The following is a 24,440-nucleotide window of genomic DNA, read 5'->3' as shown; positions in this document are numbered from 1 at the left end:
GATACTCCCTTTCGTACCAAATTACTATTCGTTTTGACTTTTCTAGATACATAAATTTTGCTATGCATCTAGACATAATATATACATAATATATATAGATGCATATCAAAACGAATTGTTATTCGGGACGGAGGGAGCAATGTTCAACAAATATCCTAAATACAATTATCGTACTCTTTTTCTACTACGAGTCTTTTTGAAGTTTCTCATAAAGATTCTAATAAGACAATATAAAGTGCAACTAATAAGTACAGTATGTGCAATTTTTTCTTCTAATGAACCGTTTTCCCTTCAGTTTTCAGAAGAAGTTTTAATGAAGCATAGATATTGTGATAATCAACCAAGGGAGTATTGTAAAACAACGTGACTCAGTCTCTGTTTCTAATAAAAAAAATTGAGAATCCTAGCAAAGAAAAAAGAACTAGAAATTCTAATCCTAATCCAGTTATTTGTTGGTTTTTATTAAAACTCTAAATTTCGTTTGGAGCATATAGACGAGGGATTTTTTTTAAAATCATCCAATTCAAAATTAAAGATTTGTACCTTGTACTTATGTCCTCGTGTTGCTTTGTGCCATTGTGATTGTTGAGAGAGGGGTGATCTGATATTGGCATCTTTCGCAACATGTCCGGGACAAATCTCTTGATCAAGAGTAACTGCTGTATCCTCTCCTACCCTTTGCTCCACTAGAAAAAAATAATTTCGATTAAAAGCCGTACCTGTTTAGCACTTCCCCGTCTTCTCCAAACTGCTTACCCGCGCCCCTCCGCATCTCGCGAGCCCGCCTCGCCGGACCCTCGTCTCCGGCGACCTCCCCGGCGGCGGACAGCGCTTAATGGGGCTGTAGGGACTGCGTGGAAGCTGTATTCCCCGAGATCTCTCATCCCCCTACTCCTGCGGCGGCCATGGCGAACTACCTCGCGCAGTTCCAGACCATCAAGTCCTCCTGCGACCGCATCGTCATCGCCGGTACCTTCCCTCTCGCGTCCCCTCTGTATTCTAGCCCCCTCAGATCCGGACTGTGCCAGTTGCGCGCTGCCGCGACCTCACGAGTCGCGGCGGGGCGCGATCTGGGCAGCTCGGAACCGCGCGATCGGGCGGCGACTCGAGCTGGATTGAGGTTTTGCGTCTGCTGTTGCTGTATGGTTTAGTAGGAATCGTGGTCGCGGTTGTGTTTAGCTTGCTGCTGGTTGCATCTGACTGTCTAGTGAGGTTTAGAGTGCTTAACCTTGAGAAGAGATCTCAAATCTTCCGTAATCTCCCATAACCTTAATTCTCATAGACTCCAGTTCATGACTCGGAATATTGCTATGAGCCAACTCATATAACTTCATCCAAACAATGCTGTTGTTCCTGCTGGTAGGTAGGAGCATGCATAAGGAATGCTGTTGCTCCTAAATTGGCATCATGTCTTGGAATACTGCTGGGAACCAACTCATGCAAATCCATCCGAGCAATGCTGTTGTTCCTGCTCCTACTCAAGTAAATTCATTGATGGGGCATAGGTCCTATGGTAGGTAGGAGCAAGCACAAGCCACCCTTGCAACCTGGACATACCTGTGTAGTGACGGATGGGCAAATACCCCGTAGGTGTAACCGTTTGTAGGATCACAATTGAAGTAGCTTACATCACTTCAATTATTTGTTGTGCATCTAATGAAAAGCGATTTCAAGTTTATATATGCATATAGATTCCTTCTCATATGGCGGACTACCTTTTCTAACAGTTGAGGATGTAAGCGACTTGTGGCTCAATGTCAAGGAAAGTTTTGAGCAGAGAGTGCCAGTGAAAAAGGCCTGTCTCAACAACAAGGCGAGGAATCCTGTTTTTGTTGATAATCTACCAGCTGAGTTTATACAAACAACTGATTCAAGGTTGCGGAGTCGATTTCCACAAGAACAATACTTGTTCTGGTTCCGGGAACCATATGCTACTGTTGTTCTTGTCACTTGTGAGGTACTTCCCAATGGAACATTTTCCCCTCAATATTGCATGCTGCTCGTTTCGATTCTTCTTTTAAGCAGCAATACTTATCAAGACCATGTGGATGACCTTTACGATTTCTTCATTATAAAAATGTGCAGGATCTTGATGAATTCAAGACCATTCTTAAGCCTCGCCTCAAATTAATTGTGCAAAATGATGAACGTGAATGGTTTATTGTGTTTGTGTCCAAGGCCCATCCTAGCAATGATCAAGCAACTAAGATGGCAAAGAAAGTCTATGCTAGGCTTGAGGCTGATTTCAATACCAAAAAGAGAGAAAGGTATTATTAACACTTCTCCATGGTAGTTCTGGTAACATTTGTACGGAGAATGCACATGTTTTCTGTTATCCAGTTGTTTCAAATCGACCTTTTATTTGCTGTTATATTGCATTTAAGTTGTTTTTATGAGGACGTTTCCACTTTTCAACCCCCTAGGATTAGTGGGTTAAACTTTATCCATATTACAAACAATATTGAGTTGTTGACAGTGTAAAAATGCTTGTTTATGATGTAGATGCTGCAAATTTGATCTCCATGGACCCGATGCAGAATTCTGGGATGATTTTGACTCTAAAATGGTGGACTGCATCAGAAACACATTAGATAGGCGGGTGCAATTTTATGAAGAGGAAATCCGGAGGTTAAGTGAGCAACGGTTTACTCCGATATGGAACTTCTGCAACTTCTTCATTCTGAAGGTAAACCAATGCAGCCATGGTGATGTTTGCCAACACGTTTTTCAGTCGCTCTGGGTTCTACCGTTTTGCTCTTGGTCAGTGTGGCTTTGTTTATACTTGAATTGCTTGTATGTTCAGGAAAGCTTGGCGTTCATGTTTGAGATGAGTAATCTCCATGAAGATTCACTCCGTGAATATGATGAGCTTGAACTATGCTACTCAGAATCAGGTTTATCTCTAATTTTATCTGACAATAACCCTGCATTCTGTTTTGAGTTTTATAATTGGTTCTATTTGCATCACAGTTCACAAAAGACTTAGTTGGTTTAAAACAACTGCCAGGGTTTGAGTATAAAATTATTTCAAGAGTGATGAAAATTGAAGTTAGCATGACATGCATTCTTACCTGCAGCATAGAGTCCTCATTTATAGTCCATAGTTGAGACTTGGGAAAATTTTATGTTAACAATAGAGAATATTGAGTATAACTTCTGATCATCGAAGTAGATGACATTAACACCTAATATGCTCACAAATTGTTGGTACTGCTTGCAACTACCTGTGTATCTATCTGTGAAATTTTCCGTGTTCTTTCTGGAGATATGTCACTGATTATTTATTTTTTGTTCATTACTTCTCTGACCTCAAAACTGTTATGGAACTATATGTATGGAATGATACTTTAGAATTTCTAATGCAATATCAATTTTATATTGATTGGCATTTTCATTTCTCTTATTTCTCCCATGAATGCAGTGACCTCTCCAGGGAAACATCGAGAATTTGGAGGATTAGATACTGGTGATGATCAGGCTGCACTGCTAAATCCAGGATTCAAAGCACTAACCCAAATTGTTCAGGATGATGTATTCAGAGAATTTGAGTTTAGACAGTACATATTTGCTTGCCAGGCTAAGGTTTGTAAATAGTGGATTATTCAGTCGCTGTGCTTTGCAATCTAGATATAGTGTCAAACATCTTATAACCGTGTGTTTACAAGCATTCTTTTGGTTTTGTTGCTAGTTTGTATTGAAATGGTTTCTGTGTAAGCATCTCAGCGTATTGTGTTTCTTTTTTTTTTACTTTTTGTTACAAGTGGGCAAAATCTTTACTATCAGGGGTTGAGTACGAAAGAACTGATGTATTTTTTTTTCCAAATGGTCCAGTAAAAGCTTGTCAAATTTTCATGTCAAATCCTTGTCAAAGAGTGTCATTGTGCTCAGATGTATCATGCTATTTAGAAGTACCCTTTCATGCTAGAGTCACTTTTGCTTTATTTTTCTTGTTAGTAATTGTCAGGCCAACTGAAGAAAATCACATATCACCTTTATAATTTATTTTGATTTCACCTTTTTATGCAGCTATTGTTTAAATTGTCTCGTCCAATTGAGGTTGCTGCCAGAGGACATGCTTTTGTTGTTGGCTTTTCCAAGACACTTGCCTTGCATGAAGTATGTAACTGTGGTTTACTGTTTTCCTCATCTACTATTGCCATTGTGAAGTGCTTGTTTATTTAACCCTGATTATGCTTTCCCTTTCCCCTTCAGAACTCTCTTCCATTTTGCTTCCGTGAAGTATGGGTGATAACTGCATGTTTGGGTTTGATAAAGTCTACAACTTCGCATTATGATGGTGGAGCTGTTTCTGTGGACTCAGAGAAAGAATTCTATCGTCTTCAGGGTGACCTTTATTCTCTCTGCCGTATTAAGGCAAGCTGTTGTACTTCTGTTATTCGACTATTGATTCGTCTGGCATATTGTTATTCTGTCTCGAGTTTTGAGTGTTCTGCTTTCATGTCTGTAATTAAGGACCTCTAAAATTTTTTAAGTATTGTTTGATAGTTCGTTTTTTGGGCTTTATGTTCATTTTAGGCATGTAGGCTTTAATGAACTATTGTAAAGACTCCTGTACTTAATACAGCTTATGCTTTGCCAGCTTTGATGTACATGTAGCAGTTTATTAGCTTGTTTGTACGATGGTGTTCAAGTGTGTCATAAAGTTCTTTTTGCTTACCTTTTTGATTTTGTTTCCCAAATCTGTTTACGACATACAGAACTGTCTGCTTATCTATCACTCTTCAATTTTGCATTCAAAACATATAGAACCCAACTGTTATTAGATTTTTTGTACAATGGAATTCTAGTGTGCCATCGAGTTCTTCTTGCTTACTTTTTAGATCATGTCGCCCTAATTTATTTACAACATGCAAAACTTTCTGCTCATATGTCACTCTTCATGGATATCACAGTTTATGAGGCTTGCTTACTTGATTGGCTATGGGGTTGAGATAGAAAAGAGTCCAGTCAACAGGTATAAGATCAATACCTCTATTTTATTTACCTAATCCACCTTTCCATTGGACAGTTAAATTAGATTCCAATCCTCTCCTTTTTAAGTCTTAGTAGAGCTTGCAGCATTTTAGTTATTCAATACAATCTTGCATTCAAACTGTCATTTTTTAAATGTTCACAGTGCATCTTTAAGCATGCTACCTTGGCCAAAGCCAGCTACATGGCCTTCAATTCCACCTGACTCATCAGCAGAAGTAATGGAAAAGGAGAAGGTAATTATTTGTCAGCTTTGCTTTTCTTTGGCTTCTAATTATGTTTCATGTTGCACGAATAGTCATATGTGCATCCTGTTCTGTCTAGTTGCCCCATATCCTTCCCAACTGATAACATCAGCATGTTGGAAGTAGGTCACTAAACTTTGTTTTCCTCTCTGTATACAAAATATTCCCATGTGACTGCTATTCCATGTTAGTCATTGCCTCATCGGTACCATTCCAGCTTGTTTAGCATGTAAGACCTGGACCGCTTATATTTGTCAGTGAAAGTGTGTATTTTCACGCACATGGAAACTCTGTTACATCACGGCTCACAAATGAAAGAAAATATAACTGTATGTTTGATGGAAAGAAGGAAAAAAGAATCTGGATATCTGGGATACTGGTAACAGTGATGAGCATCCAACAGTAAATGACAAAGCTATTGCTGAAATTTCCTATATCAAATAAATTATGGGGTGCTGTAGATCGTATAATTTTAAGAGGTGCAAATACTGGAATTTGATAATGCAAAGGCGTATACTGGCTCATATTTCCGATTAATTTTTTGAATCTATTTTTTACTATCCTCCGTGTAACTAATTATAAAATACATATCGTGAACTGTATCTTAAAGTTGTGGTACCTTTTCCTTATTAGATGGTTCTTCAAGCAAAATCAAGAGAAAAGCTCTTCAACATTCACAGGAAACCTCTGCCATTAGAACCTTCTTTACTTCTACGTGAGGCTAATAGGCGCAGAGCTTTTCTTTCTGTTGGAAATCTGTCTGAGTTATATGACTCAGCTGATGGGTAAGAGCTATTGTTTCACCCCTTTTGCTGTGCATCTATCTTCCACAGTAAAAGACATTGGATTGTGATTATTATTTACTTATACACTTTTGCATATTTTGTCCGGGCAGTTCAGGTTTAGATGCAAATTCAAAACTTTCTCCCAACAGATCTGCTTCTAACTTCATGGCAAGAACAATGTCAGGTCCAGCAACGTCGGAAACTTCTCTGCCAGTTGATCGACCCATGAGGTTGTCGGAAATTCATGTTGCTGCTGAACATGCTCTGAAACAGACGATATCAGATCCTGATTTTATGACATCACTTTCATCAGTAGAAGAATTTGAGGTAGTGTATTCATTCTCATCATGATAGATTCAGACACCCATTATATGTTAAAAAGGTTCACTGTGATGCTTCCCTCTTCCTGAACTAATAGATTTAGAGGTTATGATTCAGTAATTTTTTTCGGTGTTACAGAAAAGATATATGGAGCTTACCAAAGGTGCAGCTGACAATTATCACCGCTCTTGGTGGAAAAGACATGGAGTTGTGCTTGATGGAGAGATTGCAGCTCTGTTCTTTAAACATGGAAATTATGACCTGGCTGTGAAATCCTATGAGAAAGTTTGTGCTATCTATTCTGCAGAAGGCTGGGAAGAGCTGTTGGCAGATGTTCTTCCTGATCTTGCAGAATGCCAGAAGATTCTTAATGATGAAGCTGGTTATTTGGCATCCTGTGTAAAGTTACTTTCTGTGGACAGCACCTTGTTTTCATCTAAAGAGAGGCAAGCTTTTCAGTCAGAAGTCGTTCGACTTGCTCACAGTGAAATGAAGCATCTTGTGCCACTTGATGTCTCATCACTAATTACATTTGCTGGAAATGCTGGTCCACCTCTAGAATTATGTGATGGAGATCCTGGTACACTATCTGTAGCAGTTTGGAGTGGCTTCCCAGATGACATCACACTGGAGTCTCTCAGTTTAAGATTGTCGGCTTCATCGAGTGCAGATGAAGGTATCAAGGTATTACCATCTTACTGATTGCTACCTTATTTCCTTTGTGGTATACGACTTATCCATGTTATGGGTATACAGTTTCCAAGTTTGTTTCGTTCTTGCATGATGGCTTTCAGAAATCAAACTATTACTGCCTAAAATATAAGTTCATTTAAAATTGTTGTTGTTGACCATGATATATCTAAAAGAGATCATAAAGACTGACAACATAAGGTTGATGTTACATAAAACAGACTTGTGGAATACGTGAATCCTTTTTCTTGAAATAATGCATTTTCATATATATTGTTAGTCAAAAAGTGTGATATTGGAAACCATGTTGATGTTCTAATGAACTTGTATTGGGGATTGAACAGAGTACTATAAAGTACATGCAAACTCTAGTCCATAAACTATTCTTCATTCACCTAACAGGTTAGTGTTGGCATGTCATGCAGGCAATAAAGAGTTCAGATTCTCATGTTCTCAAACCAGGTAGAAATACCATCTCTTTTGACATTCCTCCTCAAAAGCCTGGTTACTATGTATTGGGTGCTCTTACTGGACACATTGGCAAGCTGTCATTCAGGTCACATGGATTTTCTCAAGATGGTCCAGTGGAAACTGATGAGTTCATGAGCTTTGAGAAGCCAACAAGACCTGTTTTGAAGGTAATTGCACTAAAATGAGCTGAAGTATTTTATAAAATCGCAGTCCCTGTGATTCATGTCATTAAACTGCCACTAAGAGATACTAGCTGTCTTTTTAAAACAAAAGCAGGGCACCTAATACATAGTTTTCTTGTAATGTCATTGGACGTATTTAGTTATACTGTTTGTAATACAGCCTTGTTCTACCTTTGACTCTCCATTGCAGGTGAGAAAACCAAGGGCTTTAGTTGATATTACTCCTGCTGTGTCCTCTGCATTGCTCATGAATGAGCTCCAATGGATTGGATTAATCGTCAAGCCAATAGATTATTCTTTAAAAGGTGGCATATTGCATATAGATGCTGGTGCTGAACTGAAAATAGAGGAGTCTCAGATGATTGAAATTGAAAATTACAGAGGTGATATGGAGCATGCTAGTTCTGCTAATAGCTCTGCTGAAGCCGGAAGGGTTGAAAAGATCCCAATTGAAAATGGGAAGATAAAACTTCCAGATTGGGCTAGTGATGTGACTACTCTTGTTTGGTTTCCTGTTCGTGCTATTGATGATACTATTGCCAGAGGAGAATCCCCAGGTTTGTACATAACAAGTGATAAATTCATAAAGATTGTTATGATGTCAGTTGACCTTTCTTTCTGTCTACTTTTTTCCAGCATCTCCTCAGAAGCAGAGCATAGTTGATGGGATGAGAATGATTGCTCTCAAGCTTGAATTTGGAGTTTTCCATAATCAAGTATTTGAAAGGTGCTCTTCTCTTCTTAATTCTAATACATTGCCTTTTACATATGGCAAGTTAATAAGTTTAACCATTGTGATTTCAGGACCATTGCAGTACATTTCACTAACCCATTCCATGTAAGCACACGTGTCATAGACAAGTGCAATGATGGAACCCTACTTCTACAGGTACAGCTTTCTCCGGTCTAGCACATGTGACGTGTATGTGAGTCTTTGTGTACATGTAAAAGTGTGCATTCTTCGATGGGCTTGGCATTGTTGTGGGTCTTTATACGGCATTAATTTTCATGAAACATCTTCGAATTGCCTAGGCTTTGTGGTTCCCATGGTTCTTTGGTGCTGATCTGGTATTGTGGCAACTATAATTTTGATGACATGCATCTACAGGAAGCCATGAGCGATTATTTGCATGTACACCTACATGTTAGTTTAAAACATGTAAGAAGTCGTCATTTTAGGCCCTTAAAAAGTGTATTTTAACATCAACTTGGCTTGCGACTTGCATAGACATCAGGGACACATTCTTCTTCAGAGTATATCTTGAGCTTTCAAATTCATTAGAGCAATAGCCAGAAATTTCTTGCTCAATAACTTGATCAAAACTACCACCTTTGTTCCGTTGCAAAAAAGATATATTAGTGTCAAGATATTGTGCATTTTTGAAAAAAATCTTGAAGCATGATATTGCAATAATGTCTTTCTGTGTTAGCATCCTAAGTTGGTTTATTAGACATGTAAATTCTATTGTCTGTTGATGACCTTGTTGCAAAAGGCACCATAATATGTTTTCATATTCTGTTAGCAGCAGAAATCTTGGCGATGATAAATAATGTATATTCTTGCAAGTTCAAGTGTTAATTGTCAATATTTGTGTGAGTTTCTTGATCTGAGTCTTTTGATGCCTTTTTAGGTGATACTGCGTTCTGAAGTGAAGGCCACTCTACATGTAAAGGATGTACAGTTAGATCTTCAATCTGGATTTGAGCACTTGGGCAAGGGAGATGGCCGACCAGCGTCAAGTTTATTCCCTCTGGTTATTGCTCCTTCTTCCAGGGCTGGAATTCTATTCATAATACGGTTAAGTGGCACAAAAGGTAAGTGTATTTTAAACTTGCAGGAAAGATGAAGTCCCTTAGGAGAACAATTTTCTGTGTACTGACTTTTGGACTACATGTTTTTCAGTTCTGGATGAGGGTGAAAATGTAGACAGCATGCTGAATATCAAGTATGGAATATCTGGTGACAGAACAACTGGAGCACATTCTCCAGTTCCTGTCCAACCTGGTGATTCTGAAGAGCTCCTGTTTAAGATTGCTCTCAGACTGAAGCGACCTGTCCTGGATCCATGTCTAGCAGTTGGATTCCTTCCATTTTCTACCGATTGCCTCAGGGTTGGGCAGTTAGTTAATATGAGATGGAGAGTTGAAAGGCTGAAAAACCCGGAGGATGCATCCATATCTGGCGTAAGTCTGCAGAACATTCTTCACTCAACTTTGCACTTCTGTTGTACTACCTGTCCTATAATGTCAATTATCCTGTCGCAGCGTGCCATAGTGTTATGCAGTTGATAAGTAAGCTTTAAGGATAAAAATCATATACACAATTTTCTTTACAACTAAACTTGGACTTTGTGTGGTAGGACGAAATACTTTATCAGGTTGACGCAAACCCGCAGAACTGGATGGTGGCCGGGAGGAAATGTGGTCATGTATCCTTGTCAAACGAGCAAGGTATGAACCATGATACCAGATGTTTCAATCCATGCTCAGCACTCTGTTGCACAGAGAATGCCGACTTTCAATTAAAATGTCTAAATAAGAACGCCATTCCTCACACCGCACTCTTGTTCACAGGATCGAGGATGGAAATAACGGTGACATGCATCCCGCTGGTGTCCGGGTACGTCCACCCACCGCAGCTGGGCCTGCCGGAGGTGGGCGAGGTGAACATCAGCTGCAACCCGGCAGGACCCCACCTGGTGTGCGTCCTCCCTCCGGCCCTCAGCACCTCCTACTGTATACCGGCGGCGTGACTACCATATATATATATTTTTGAAAGACTTCCATATTTCGCTTACATGAGCTGTAGAGTCCGTTTCGGAATGGGCGAGATGCCCTTTGTGCAGACGTTTCTCTGGAACGATTTTCTTGTGCCGTGATCACACGTACGATTGTACATTATTCACTGATTAGTCGAACTGGGTTCTCCTGATACTGAGAAATTCGTGAGTGATTTATTCTGCAGATTGTGTGGCTACGGATAGATAATTGTTCCTATTGGCACCTTTGAACCTTTTTTAGAAAGGAGCTCCATTAGACAGGTGCACGAGACAAATCACCGGTGACTAAAAACTCAGGTTATGAAGACACTGAACTAGCAGCAAATACAGAAGGGAGCTAACCTTACATTATATACTCCCTCTCCCTCCGTTTCAAATTACTACTCGTTGGGTATATAGTTTTTGATAGGCAAAATAGCCATAACCTTACATTATATACTCCATCCGTTCCAAATTACTACTCGTTGGGTATATAGTTTTTGATAGGCAAAATAGCCATCTTGGTCCCTGAACTTTGCAGCGAGGATCAAAGTTTGTCCCTCAACTTCAAGAATGGCCAATTTAGTCCCTCAACTTTTATTTTTGGATTAGGTGCTAGTCCCTGAACTTTGCAGCGAGGATCAAGTTCGTCCCTCAACTTCAAGAATGGCCAATCTAGTCCCTCAACTTTTATTTTTGATCAAACATGTCCTTATGCTAATATGGAGCTCCATATTAACATGAAACTAATGCGAAAAGTCATTTCTGCCCTTAGCCCTTTCCCTCCTCAATTTCTGTTGTACATTAATAGTATTATCCAAAATAAGTATGAGCGTATATATATGTTTATCGAGAGAGTATGAATACATGGAGCATGCATACCGTACCATGAGAATATGAGCACGTGTCAATTTTAAAGTATGACATACATTAAGTTGTGTATATCATGAAAGAATATGAGTACATACATTTTGCATATCAAAATTTAATCCGTATGAGCACTTGCATGATTTTAAAGGGTATGAGTATATACATTTTTTAGAAACTATATTTTACGTCAGTTAAAAAAATATATTGACGTATGTCAAGGGAGTATGAGCATATACATGTTTGACCTACATGAGCCAAGGGTAAAATGGACGTTTCATATTAGTATCATACTAAGATATAATACCACATCAGCATAAGGATAAGTTTGATCCGAAAATGAAAGTTGGGGACTAAATTATGAAAGTTGAGGGACGAACTTGACCCTTGGTACAAAGTTCAGGGACCAAGATGCCTATTTTGCCTTTTTGATATGTACCTATATATATTATGTCTGATAAAAAAAACCAAAACGAATACTAATTTGGAAAGGAGGGAGTACTCAGCGGGCACAAACGCATGTAAACATCATGTACCTTGTGCATCTGATCTGAAGTCACATAATAGTTTAGCTTCGGAAAATGATCATTTCGCTTTTGCCAACGCAATTGCTCTGCTTGGAGAGGGATATCCTAATTAAAGAGTATCCATCGTTCTCCACCTAACACTTCAGTAGACCTTCTACTAGTCCTCCCTCTTTTTTTTTTAAGCCTCCAGATTGTCCATCCACCTTCTATTTCTAGGGTCTCTAGGAGTCATTTATAAATTATAGGAAAAAGCTATTTGACGACCGTTCGCGCAAACGCATGAGCGCACGACTGATTTGGCTTGCTGCGGCCCGATAGGAGGGAGTTGGGCTGCTGTGGCCCACGCTTTTCTTTTCTCGTTTCACCTCTAAAAAATGTGATAATTTTCTTTGAGAGTGTCAATTTTAAATTCCGTGTGCACCATCGCATTTTTTATGATAAGATCTACAAAACAAGATCCATGATGCATATGTTTTGAAATTTTTTTTATTTACTAGCAACTTATATTGAATACACAGTAGCTACTTATGTATTAATCATATAACAACTTATATATAAACCTCTCAACAAGTTATGTACATAAATTGCTGCAACAATAATTTTATGTTCATATTGCTTAACTATAGTATCTAAATAAGTTGCCACATTATCTCTACAAAAGTTACTACCAGGCATATACTACATTAGTTGTTATATTGTCTACACAAGTTGTTACACAGTCCTTTACATATGTTGGTACATTTGTCTCTATATAAATTACAAGTAGACATACAATATAAGATTAAAGGTTTATACATAATCTTTATGTAAATTTGATATATTACATGTGCATAAATTATTACACCATATGTATAAAAGTTGTTTCGTAGTCTATACATATGTTTGATACATAAATTATCACACCCTTTGTACATAAGTTACTACTATACAATCAATATGAGTTGCCAGTTATGTAAAACAACTTCAAAACATATCAAATATGGATCTTGTTTTGTAGATCTGATTGCAAGAGATATAGTGGTACAAACATATTTAAAAATGGACACTCGATGGGAGAGTGATGGTCATTTAAATGAAGTACAATCATTTTTTGCTGATGACATCATCACCGAAAGCGACGTCCTCCCACCCAACCTGCACGCTGCTCCTCCCATTGAATTGATAAGGTCACGTGTCAACAAATAATAGGCTAACAAAGTAAACCACTCGCCCTGTACAGACCAGGAGACACATGCAAGCGTTGTACAGGGGGCGTGTTACCGGTTAGCGTGACCTGTCGCACGTTAACCTCATCCTAAATTATACATAGGCCCCGGCCCCTAGACATCCATCCTTCTTCCTTCTTACATCCGATGTCGCCCCCGATGCCCTCCGTGCCTCTTTGGTTCAGCCTTGCCCACCTCCGTCGCCACTATTGACCATTGCCCCCATACTAGCGACCAGATCCACCAGCAGGGTCTAAGACCCTTTGCCCATTGCGGTGAACCGAACTCGCCGCCTACTCCGCCGTTCGTCACCACAATAAGGTCTGTTGCTGAAACTCATCCGCTCTAGTCCAACAAGAGTTCCTCCACCCCCAAGTCCTAGAGTGTTGCTGCATCAGCCAATTATGCCTGATCCGTCGATGTGCCTTGCCGGATGGCTGCTTTGTCCCAGCATGCCACATCCTGTCGGACCAAGCGTGAAAGAAAGAGGGAGCAGAATGGAGAGGAGATGGAAGAAAAAATAAAAATAATAGAATCTTGAGTAACTAATGTACCACATTTATGTGAAAAGGTAAGATGCCCCCACGCACTTTGCCCCTAGCGGCAGTGCCCCTGACCGCACCGCCAGCCAAGCTCCTCCGTTGTCCCCATGCCGCACCTAGGGCCTTCGCAGCCTCCTGGCCATCCACGCCGACGGCCATTACCCCGTCATCCAAATCAATCGCGGATCTAGTGGCGCTCTAGGAGGAAACACCACCACCCCCTCCCCACAAATCCAAGGTCAATGCTGAGATCCAGGTGAGCTCCGTGGTGCAGGATACGCCGGAATCCCAGCAAGGATGCTCCCCTCCACTGCGCCGCACCTTCGCCCAGGTTGTCAGGGGATCAACCGAGGAAGATTTGAATCCGGTTCGGCAAGCACAAAAGCTGAAGTCCACCATTACTATGCCCGTCCGGAGCACTTACTACTCCACTCGCTGCAAGTCACCTCCGCCCACCTACTGCTTCTCTGCCTGCGAAGCCACGCCTGAGGTGACTGGCACGCAGTGCAAGTCCGCCTCATTTACTCCTTAGGATGCAAGCTGGGTGCCGGTCAGGCAATCGTACTGGTGGAGGAAGGAGTGGCATTCAAGTCCGACGCAGCGACCAGCTGCAAACCGAGGTGATCTGCATTCACGGCGACTCTACACAGCTTATCCCCAGCACCAGCTCACCCTAAGTCTACGCGCATTCTAGGCCAAAACCGACAGGCGCTGCTTCATCTGCTTGGCTACCGACCACCGCGCCTCCTCTTGCCAAGATCCTGTCCATTGCTTCCTCTGCCACCGCTCCAGCCACTGTGCTCAGGACTGCAACAACAAGCACCGCAAGCAGAGAGATCCTCCAGTCGCTCACCGGTGGGCACACCGCCCCCCGGAGCGCGTCGCCAGTCAACAACCGGAGCCCCATCCAAATCTGCCGCCACCACCGCTGCCCACATCCTCAGCAGCCATGTCAAGGCTCGACGACCCTGCGACGAGATCGGAGCAAGTGGACTGCCTCATCCAGTCCACCAGAGACATCGACGCCAACCTGCGGGAGTGGGACACAACAGCGGCCGTTACCTGGGCGGTGCGTGGCCTGGAGCCAATTGAGCCGTGGGACGTCGAGAAAGCAATCAGGGAGGAGTTCAAGCTACACCACGCCATTTCCCTGAAGCTTTCCTCATAGTGTTCAAGCACGGCCACCACTACACAGAGGCGCTCCAGAAGGGCAAAGTAACGGGTGCCAACGTCGAGGTCTACTTCAGCGAATGGCGGAGCCTTCGCGATGCAGAGGGCGTCGCGCCGCTGTTCCGGGTTCAGCTCTGCCTTGATAGCGTGCCAATGCACGCCTGGATCAACTAGAAGAGACGAAGACCATCAACCTGTGGGCATGGACGGTGAATCCAAGCTCCATCCCCAAGTGCGTCTGGCTAACGTTCACCGGCCGAGCGTGCGACGCCAGGCTGGAGTCCGTGTTGGTGTCTAAGATGCCGCTAGGACATTGGCAACACGGAGTCAAGCACTGAATCATCATCCACCTTGAGGAGATCCAAGACTACACGCTCGCGTCTGTCAACCTCGACGACAGGACTTCGTGCACCCCAACAATCTCCCAGCTCCCGTCCTAGCACCTCGGTTGCATAGGTGGGGAGACGACTCCACGCCGGGCAGTGGAACGCGCCGCACGTCCACAGTTGCAACCGCGCCCGGAACAATCGTGCCTTGGTCGGAGCAGGCGACGAGCAACGGTGCGAAGATAGGGACGAATGGGAACACCAGCGCTGGGGCTACAACAACGACCACCCGGGCAGAGGCAACGCCTGGCACCAACGAAAGGACGACAACGATGACGACCATGACCCGCACGGTCATGGTGATCGCTCTCACCGTGCCCACGACACGCGTAAGTAGACGTGCGGGGAGAGCTACCGCGAGCGGGAACGCTCGCCCAGGCGCAGGACGTGGGGACGGAGGGAGCAGGCATAGGGGGCGTCATCACCAGGATGCTGCCCAGACCGGTGGTGACGTTGTTACGGCCATCATCAACTTGCCTTAGTAGCTGCCCCAACTTGGTGCTCTCCGCGACAAGAAGGTGATTGAGCTCCAATTCCTTTTCGCTAATCAAGCCTTGACGATCCAGGAGGCGGCCAAGAATTTCTTGCACAGGCAGCAGGGGATGGCGGACAGGGAGCTAGCGCCACTTAACGCGCTCTTCTTTGACTACATCGACAAAGCAGTAGAGCTTGCAGACAAACTGAAACTACTTCATGAGGGGGCTGAAGTCTGGTCCGAGGGTCGTGGACACAAGGCAAAGAACAAGGAGGTGCCGATGATCAAGGTGGCAGATGTATTTGCACGCATCCTAGAAGACATACCAGCTGCAGGGAACAAGCATGACGGTGGCGCCTCTATGTCCGTCCAGGAGGTTGATGCAGCCTTGCAGAAGCTTCAGGTGGAAGCTGTTCTGTACAGCCAGGAGCCGGCTGTCTTGCCTGCTTCGCCAATCTTGGCCTCCGGGCATGACTTTGCTCTAGATCAAAACTTCTCTGACATGTTCAATGCTACACAGATGCTGCCCGACCTCACCATCGACACCGATGACACAACATGCATCGACGCCGGCCACACCGATGGAGCTGGGAACGGCACGGACACCCCCTCCACCATGATGCCGGCCAACACGGAGCACAGTAGCCTGATTGGCAACACGCTCGTCAGGGCCCTCTTCAGTAGGCCCGAGCCAATCCTCCACAGTGTAGAGCCACTAATGGAGGAGCAGAACGTGCCAGCACACATGGAGCTAGCTAAACATCATCGTCCATGACGCGTCTTTGACATGTCTACGGTACGCCGCAACGCGAGACTCTCTACCCGTCGGCGATTCAACGCGCGCAACAAAATCTATGTCACAAACTTGGTCTTCTAAATGGTGATTTGCAGCCCATCAAGGCTGCACTGCAGGAGTTCTTGGCAATGTTCCAGGGGCCACTACCTCAATATGTGATTGTAGCACTGACAATGGCCTTCAACTTAGAAGACATTGATGCTGAGGAGCTCGACGAAGCTATGGCCATGGTGGCAGAAGACGCCATCGCCGACATCCAAGAAGCCAACAACAGCTTGCAAGTAGAAGCTCTATAGGCGGCCACCTAACTATCAGCTCAGTAGCTAATTCAGAGTCCTCCAGTTTGTTATGTTAAGTGCAACTTCTGAACTTTCAAGTAGTGCAAGGCACCACTACAGCAAATTTCAATTATTCAGTGACTTAGCGTTCAATTGGGTTGTAATCCTAAAGCCATAACAGATTCATGGCTGCTTAACTCTCTTTGCATGGTCGTTTCTTCACTTGTTGACTGCGCTTCTGTTGGCTGTGCTCTTGTTGATGAAGCCGGGCATCATTCTGTGTGTTTGTTCATTCCTCTGCTACTACGAAAACCACAGCTGCTGACCTGCCCGGGCTGTTCTGCTGATACAAGAGATGCACCGCTTTCCTTTAATGGCAGGAATGAACCTTGAAGTCTCATGTTGGAATGTGAGAGGGCTCAACCAGAGAGCTAGGACAGGCACGGTTCGAGAGACAATTCCGCCACACTCTGCCACATCGCATGTCAAGAAATGAAGCTAAGTGAGATAGACCAATTTACGGCCGCGTATCTGGGAGGGCACAGGCTGGACAATTATATTTTCAAGCCAGCGGGGGGCCTCGATGGCACGAGAGGTGGCATTCTTCTAATGTGGAATAGCAACCATGTCAAGCTAACCGACATGGTCATAGGAGAGTTTTATATCACGACAACGGTAATAATGCAAGAAACGACAAACAATTTCACCCTTTCAGTGGTGTATGGCCCAACTAGAACTAGCAGGAAAGCAGATTTTCTTACAGAACTTCAATGGCAAAAGCCCCAAACCAGTTCCCAATGGCTCGTCCTAGGCGACTTTAATCTCATCTACAAAGTGATCAACAAAAACAACAACAGGCTAAACTTGAGGCTAATGAATATGTTTAGAGAGGCCTTATATGTTTGTGACCTCCGTTAAATTCACCTACAAAATAGAAAATTCACTTGGAGCAATGACAGACTCAACCCTACTCTTGTTAAGCTTGACATAGTATTTGCCAATGAGGAATGGGATCATGCTTTCAGTAACCATGTCCTGCACACCCTCTCCACCTCATTATCTGACCATTGCCCACTATTGCTCTCCAACCAATGTGGACCGAGATGCCAGAAATCCTTCAAATTTGAGAATTTTTGGACAATGCTGCCGGGATTCAAGGAGATAGTAACTCGGGCATGGAATACGCAATCATCACATGTTGATCCATTTCACAGACTTTACCACAAGCTCCATGACACGGCCATTGCACTGCGGGAGTGGAGTAGCCATCTTATACCAGATGCAAAAATGCAACTGTACATGGCCCTAGAGGTTATCCTAAGGCTGGACATGGTGCAAGAACACTGAACACTCTCGGAGGCCGAACACCTCTTGCGTAGCCAGCTCAAGACAAGGGCCATGGGGTTGGCCGTGATTGAACGAGCACGTAAGAATCAAGCTAGCAGAATAAGAAACCTAAAGTTAGGGGATGCCAACACACGTTTCTTCCACCGACAAGTCAACTCCAGGCGCCGAAAAAATTTCATTCAGAGACTCAAGAAGGGCAATGGTTGGGGATGCACACATGAGGAAAAATCAACTGAGATCCAAAACTTTTTCAAAGCGACCATGCAGCAACCTCACCCTCGTCAAGCAGACTTTAATTGGGGCCTTCTCGGGATTAACCAACACAACCTATCCTCGCTAGACTCCCCTTTCTCAGAAGCTGAAATTAAAAGAGCCATTGATAAAATGCCGTGTGATAGAGCACCAGGACCAGACGGATACACGGGATTGTTTCTCAAATCATGCTGGGATATTATCAAGCACGATGTAATGGTAGCGGCAAATGCTTTCTACTCTCTTTGCTGCAATAGCCTCCAACTAATCAACTCAGCCAATATTATCCTATTACCAAAGAAAGAGGGGGCGGACACTGTTCAGGACTTCAGGCCCATAAGCCTAATTCATTCTTTCATCAAAATCATCACTAAAGCGTTAGCAATAAGACTACAACCGCACAAGAACTCAATTGTCTCCAAATGCCAGAGTGCATTCATCAAGAAGCGGAGCATCCATGATAACTTCGTGACGGTGCGCATTACAGCTAGACGATATCATCGAAACAAAGTACCTGCCATTTTCCTCAAATTGGATATTGCAAAGGCTTTCGACTCCATTAAGTGGGATTATCTACTCTCCCTGCTACAACGCCTAGGCTTCCCGACATGTTGGCGCGACTGGATCGAGGTGCTACTGTTGACTTTCTCCTCCCGCGTTCTTCTAAATGGGGTCCCAAATCAACCGCTGAAACATGGCAGGGGCCTACGTCAAGGTGATCCCCTATCCCCGCTCCTCTTCATCATAGCAATTGATCCACTGCAAAGGCTACTGGAATTGGCAACTGAGATGGGAATTCTTAGCAAACTACGTGGATGTGCACCGTGCTGCCGTATATCAATGTATGTTGATGATGCAGCAATGTTCATTGCACCAAGAAAAGAGGAGATTGATGCGTTGGTCAACATCTTGAATATGTTTGGAGAGACAACGGGGCTGAAAACAAACTCCCACAAGTAGAGCAAGTTGCCTCACATGATGTAGATGATGAAGAACCTCCATCACAAGCTATTGAGAAGATAGCCACAGGAAAAATCAAGCCTCAATAGAAGAAAGATGATTGTGTCACAAGTCATCGGCCTACAAATCAAGAAACCGCTGCGAGTTCTAGAAATTCCAAAGAATCTTGCAGAAATTCCTCAACTTTCGGAAATTCCGGAGAAACTTCCGGAAACTCCGCAAGTTTCGGAAACTCCGGACAAACTTTCGGAAATTACGGAAATATTGATGAAAGTGCACAACATCAAGCTGAGAATGAGGATTTGATACAACATCAAGCTCCTAACCCACATCCAAGAGTTCATGAAAGTGTTCAACGTGATCATCCCGTTGACAACATTTTGGGACACATCTAAAGAGGGGTAACCACTCGTTCTAGATTAGCAAATTTTTGTGAACATTACTCGTTTGTTTTCTCTTTGGAACCTCTTAAGGTAGATGAGGCATTGGACGATCTAGATTGGGTGGTGGCCATGCAAAAAGAGTTGAACAACTTCACTCGGAATAAAGTCTGGTCCTTAGTGGAACGCCCCAAGCAAAATGTCATTGGAACAAAATGGGTGTTTTGCAACAAGCAAGATGAGAATGGCGTGGTGACAAGAAACAAGGCAATGTTGGTTTCTCAAGGGTTCACTCAAATCAAGGGATTGGATTTTGGAGAAACATACGCATCGGTGGCAAGACTTGAAGCTATCCGAATATTACTAGCATTTGCTGCCCATCATAACTTTCAAGCTATATAAAATGGATGTCAAGAGTGCATTCTTGAATGGACCAATCACCGAAGTGCTTTATGTTGAGCAACCGCCGGGCTTTAAAGATCCAAAGTTACCCAACCACATCTACAAGCTCCACAAGGTGCTTTATGGGCTTAAGCAAGCTCCAAAAGCATGGTATGAATGCCTTAAGGATTTTCTCCTAAGGAAAGGCTTTGAAATAGGTAAAGCTGATCCTACATTCTTCACTCGCAAAAGACATAATGACTATTTGTATGCCAAATATATGTCGATGGTATAATATTTGGTTCTACTAACCAAGTGTGGTGTGATGAGTTTAGTAGGATCATGACTAAGAGATTTGAGATGTCCATGATAGGAGAGTTGAAATTCTTTCTTAGTTTTCAAATCAAGCAACTCAAGGATGGCACGTTCATTAGTCAAACCAAGTACACTCAAGATATTCTCAAGAAGTTTGACATGGAAAATGCCAAGCCCATCAAGACTCCAATGCCAATAAATGGACATCTTGATCTAAATGAGGATGGTAAGAGTGTGGATCAAAAGGTATATCGGTCCATGATTGGCTCCTTGCTTTTACCTTTGTGCATCTAGACTCGATACTATGCTTAGTGTGCATGTGTGTAAGGTTTCAAGCTAATCCTAAGGAATGTCATTTAATGGCTATTAAGAGAAGCTTGAGATATCTAGTACACACTCCTGACCTTGGCTTGTGGTATCCCAAAGGCTTCACTTTCAATCTACTTGGCTATTTCGATTTGGATTATGCCGGTTGCAAAATAGATAGAAAGAGTACATCCAGGACTTGTCAATTCCTTGGTAGGTCCTTGGTGTCTTGGAGTTCCAAAAAATAAAATTCCGTTGCCCTATCCACTGACGAGGCCGAGTATGTTGCAGCTGGTGCTTGTTGTGCTCAACTACTGTGGATGAGGCTCACATTGAGAGACTTTGGTTGTGAGTTTAGCAAGATACCTCCCTTGTGTGACAATGAGAGTGCCATTAAGCTAGCAAACAACCCCATGAACCACTCTAGGACAAAGCACATTGACATATGACACCATTTCCTAAGAGACCATGAAGCCAAAGGAGATATCGCTCTTAGCCATGTGAGCACCGAAATGCAACTAGCCGATATCTTCACAAAGTCCCTTGATGAGCAAAGATTTTGTGCTTTAACGAGTGAACTAAATATTTTGGATCCTTGTAACATAGCTTGAAATCATGTGCATGTTTGAGTGACTTAGGATAGATTGCTTTCAAATGAAAAATCTTTTTCAAAATTGAAGTGTGCTTTTACTTTGAAAATATTTGGAGTTAATTTAGCTCTATCACTTGGATCATTGTTCTCATTGATTGTGTGTTGGCTGATCTCAAGTGATAGAACTACTCATGCTCATATATATATATATATATATATATATATATATATATATATATATATATATATTCCTCCAAATCTATCCCAAATCAAATTCCACTCAAATCTAATGGCTGTTAGCTAGAGGGAGTGAAATCTCCGGAAGTTGCAGAATCTTCGGGACTTTTTATGGAAAATTTCGTAACTTAATGTGTATTTACTTTTTACACTGAGAAATTACCGGTCCATCCTGTCTCATTACCACCGCTAGCTTCTCTCTCCTCCCTCTCCTCTCTCCTTCGTCCCCCCCTCCCCCCTGGGTGATTTGGAGATTCAACCACCGAAAATTCGTGAAATCATCAAGGAAGGGGAATCACGTGGTGGAGGCTCTTCTCTTTTCTCTCCAAAGGTATCCAATGTTCATCTCACCCGATTTATCAATGTAGGTTGTTCCTTAGGGTTTCCTTTGGATAGAACTCTTCACTAGCATGAGTAGGCCTAGGATCTTCAATTTTATATCAATCCCATGACCAATTCATTGTGTATGAGATGTTAGGGTTTTGGCTGCGAATTTTGGAATATTTCGGAAAAGAGTTCCGGAAACTCCACAACTTGCGGAAACTCCGGACATTTTTTCGGAATATCCGCAACTTGTGGAAAACTTCGGATATTTTTTTGGAATACTCTGCAACTCGCAGCCCAAACCTCTTATATTGATTACTCTCTGATTTTCATGACTCTTTTCTTATCTTTGTCATGTTCTCTGCTTTATCCAGATGGGAAGGCAAAGGGACACTCGTGCTAGTGCAACTCAAAGGAGAACTAAGGCAAGACATGATCCTAATCCTCCTAGAGTTATGAGTGAAGAAGAAGAGGAGGAGGAGGTGTATGAGCAAGAGGAATCTGAGGAAGAAAGGTTTGTGGTTGCTCAGAGGAGGAAGGGGAGGGAAAAATTGCCTGAAACATCCTGTAGATCCAACTGTGGCCAAGCTCCTAGTGTCATGCCATCTTTTGCAGCTCCTCAACCTACGCCAGTCAAGAGAAATAGGGGCTTAGCTTATCAGATTTGTCCTCAAACTCCAGAGCATCTCACTTCCACATTTGACCAAGATCAAAGGACACAATCTCTTTGCCCAACTCTTCGCCCTCCTTCATGCCCTATGGGATACACTCCTAGGTTGGGCAAGGACTACTACAAGATGTCCTTAGCACTCAAAGAGGAAAGAGGGCATGATCCTTTTAGGTGGGACAAGATGGAGGGGGATTGACGCACACTTTTGGAATGAATTTCACATGGATTTTTATAGTTCCATGGTGTTGCGCAAGAAGAACAAGCTCCCCATTGTTGCTATGAGGTATGTGGATTGGCCTTATTATATGAAAGATGATGATGCCACATTCAAGAGGGGGGTTGCCAAGTGTAAGGAGTTTGGTCTTTATGAGCTTATGGGATTTAGATGTAATTGGAATGCTGAAATACTTGGCCAATTTCATAGCTCATACTACTTCCAAGCAAGTACAAACTCTATTCATTGGACCACCATAGGCGAGCATTATTGCATTGATTACATGACTTTCTCTCGCCTTTTGGGACTTAGAACAAAGGATGAGAGGCATGATCCTATACATGTTGAGTTCAAAGTCACGTCCAAGGACGTTCCATTCATGTTCTACAATCCTATGGTGGCACTTGAGGAAAATCGAATAATTTGGTGCCATACTTGTTCAACCAATTCTTTAGAAACACAGTTGACCCTAAGGGAGGAGATGCCACCACGCTTCATTTCTATGCGGGCAATCTTTTGAATCGTGTGGCTCCCAAAGGAAGATCCTTCTGTATCTTTGACGACATATGGAATGAACTTCGTCGCGCCATGACATTATGTATATGATTGAGAGGGTCACAAAGATCACCTTTTCCAAGGATTGTGCTCATGAGCCGCTTCATATTCGTCCTCGTGGTAGTGATGGTCCCTATCCTACAGCCACCTCTCGTCAGTTTGCCGGATCATCTAGCCAAGCTCCATACCATGATGATGAGTCTCATGCTTCCTCTCCTCCTAGGTAGTCCCGTAGGCTAAGAGGTTCTATGATCAAGAGGGTACTTAGGAGCATTTTTACCATGTGCAAGCATATGGCTCAAGAGGTAAATGAGAATAGACGTGACATCATTGAGCTCAAGGCCTCCCAAGGACTTCCTGTTGATCCTTGTCATGAGTTGCCGGACTTTGATGATCCTTTCGCATAGTGGGACATCTTGGATGCCGTTGAAGCCGGTGTTGTTGCTCCTTCTCCTACCCCGCTTGCACCTGTTGGCTCTTCTCGCCCTCGCCGCTCCACACGCGCTGCACCTGTTGAGGAAGAAGAAGAAGACAACGAGGAAGAGGATGATGATGATGAGGAGGAGGAGGACGAATATGATGACAAGGAGTAGCTGCTACTGTTGTGATGGAGTTCATTTCCTTTTTGGCGCTTGATGCCAAAGGGAGAGTGAATATTTGATGGGAGGGTTTATGGATTTATGTATCAAACTTTGTCTTTTATGGTGTGTAAGACTATGTGAGCATGAGAACTTGTAATGGTTGTGCTTTGAATGCTTAAAACTGCTTTTATTTATCTAAGGATAATTGTGTGTTGGTGTGAAAATTTCTGTGATGGATATTATTTGAGTATGGAAAAATGTACGGAGATTCCGGACATTTCTCCGGAAAATTCCGTAACCTGTGGAGAATTTCGGAGATTTCTACGGAATCTCCGAACATTCTGTTATTTTTCTCTTTGATTATTTGTTGAAGTGTATATTCTGTTATATGCATCACAAAAACGTGTTCCACACACTCTTTGCACCCCACTGCTGCCAAGAACATGTGCATCTCTCATGTTTTCACTTATAATGTGCCAAGTGATATTTAAAGATCTTTGGAATTAAAATTCTTATGGCACACATTAAGGTGGAGTTGCACATGCTCTTGCTTTATCTTTTATGTTTTTGATACATTATATTCTCATTTGGAAGAATCCGGGGGTTCCAGAGTTTTCGGAAAACTCCGGAACATA

At 42.8% G+C, this 24,440-nt stretch overlaps 1 protein-coding gene across 1 annotated transcript; it reads left to right on the top strand.

The window, feature by feature from the left end:
- Positions 1-694: 694 nt before the first annotated feature.
- On the top strand, positions 695-10,628 carry LOC117852410 (trafficking protein particle complex II-specific subunit 130 homolog). Its single transcript, XM_034734512.2, has 21 exons — positions 695-969; positions 1,728-1,957; positions 2,086-2,267; positions 2,503-2,686; positions 2,804-2,894; positions 3,422-3,582; positions 4,027-4,116; positions 4,213-4,374; positions 4,914-4,975; positions 5,138-5,228; positions 5,871-6,022; positions 6,133-6,349; positions 6,482-7,027; positions 7,459-7,671; positions 7,877-8,243; positions 8,323-8,413; positions 8,491-8,575; positions 9,318-9,501; positions 9,590-9,870; positions 10,047-10,137; positions 10,261-10,628. The coding sequence occupies exons 1-21, from the start codon at positions 906-908 to the stop codon at positions 10,437-10,439; spliced, it is 3,723 nt and encodes a 1,240-aa protein (XP_034590403.1). The 5' UTR covers positions 695-905; the 3' UTR covers positions 10,440-10,628.
- Positions 10,629-24,440: the final 13,812 nt, after the last annotated feature.

The sequence above is a fragment of the Setaria viridis genome, chromosome 4, assembly GCF_005286985.2.
Source record: "Setaria viridis chromosome 4, Setaria_viridis_v4.0, whole genome shotgun sequence".
Classification (NCBI taxonomy): domain Eukaryota; kingdom Viridiplantae; phylum Streptophyta; class Magnoliopsida; order Poales; family Poaceae; genus Setaria; species Setaria viridis.
Note: the sequence above shows the minus strand (reverse complement) of the source record. Positions and strands in the feature narration are given on the sequence as shown.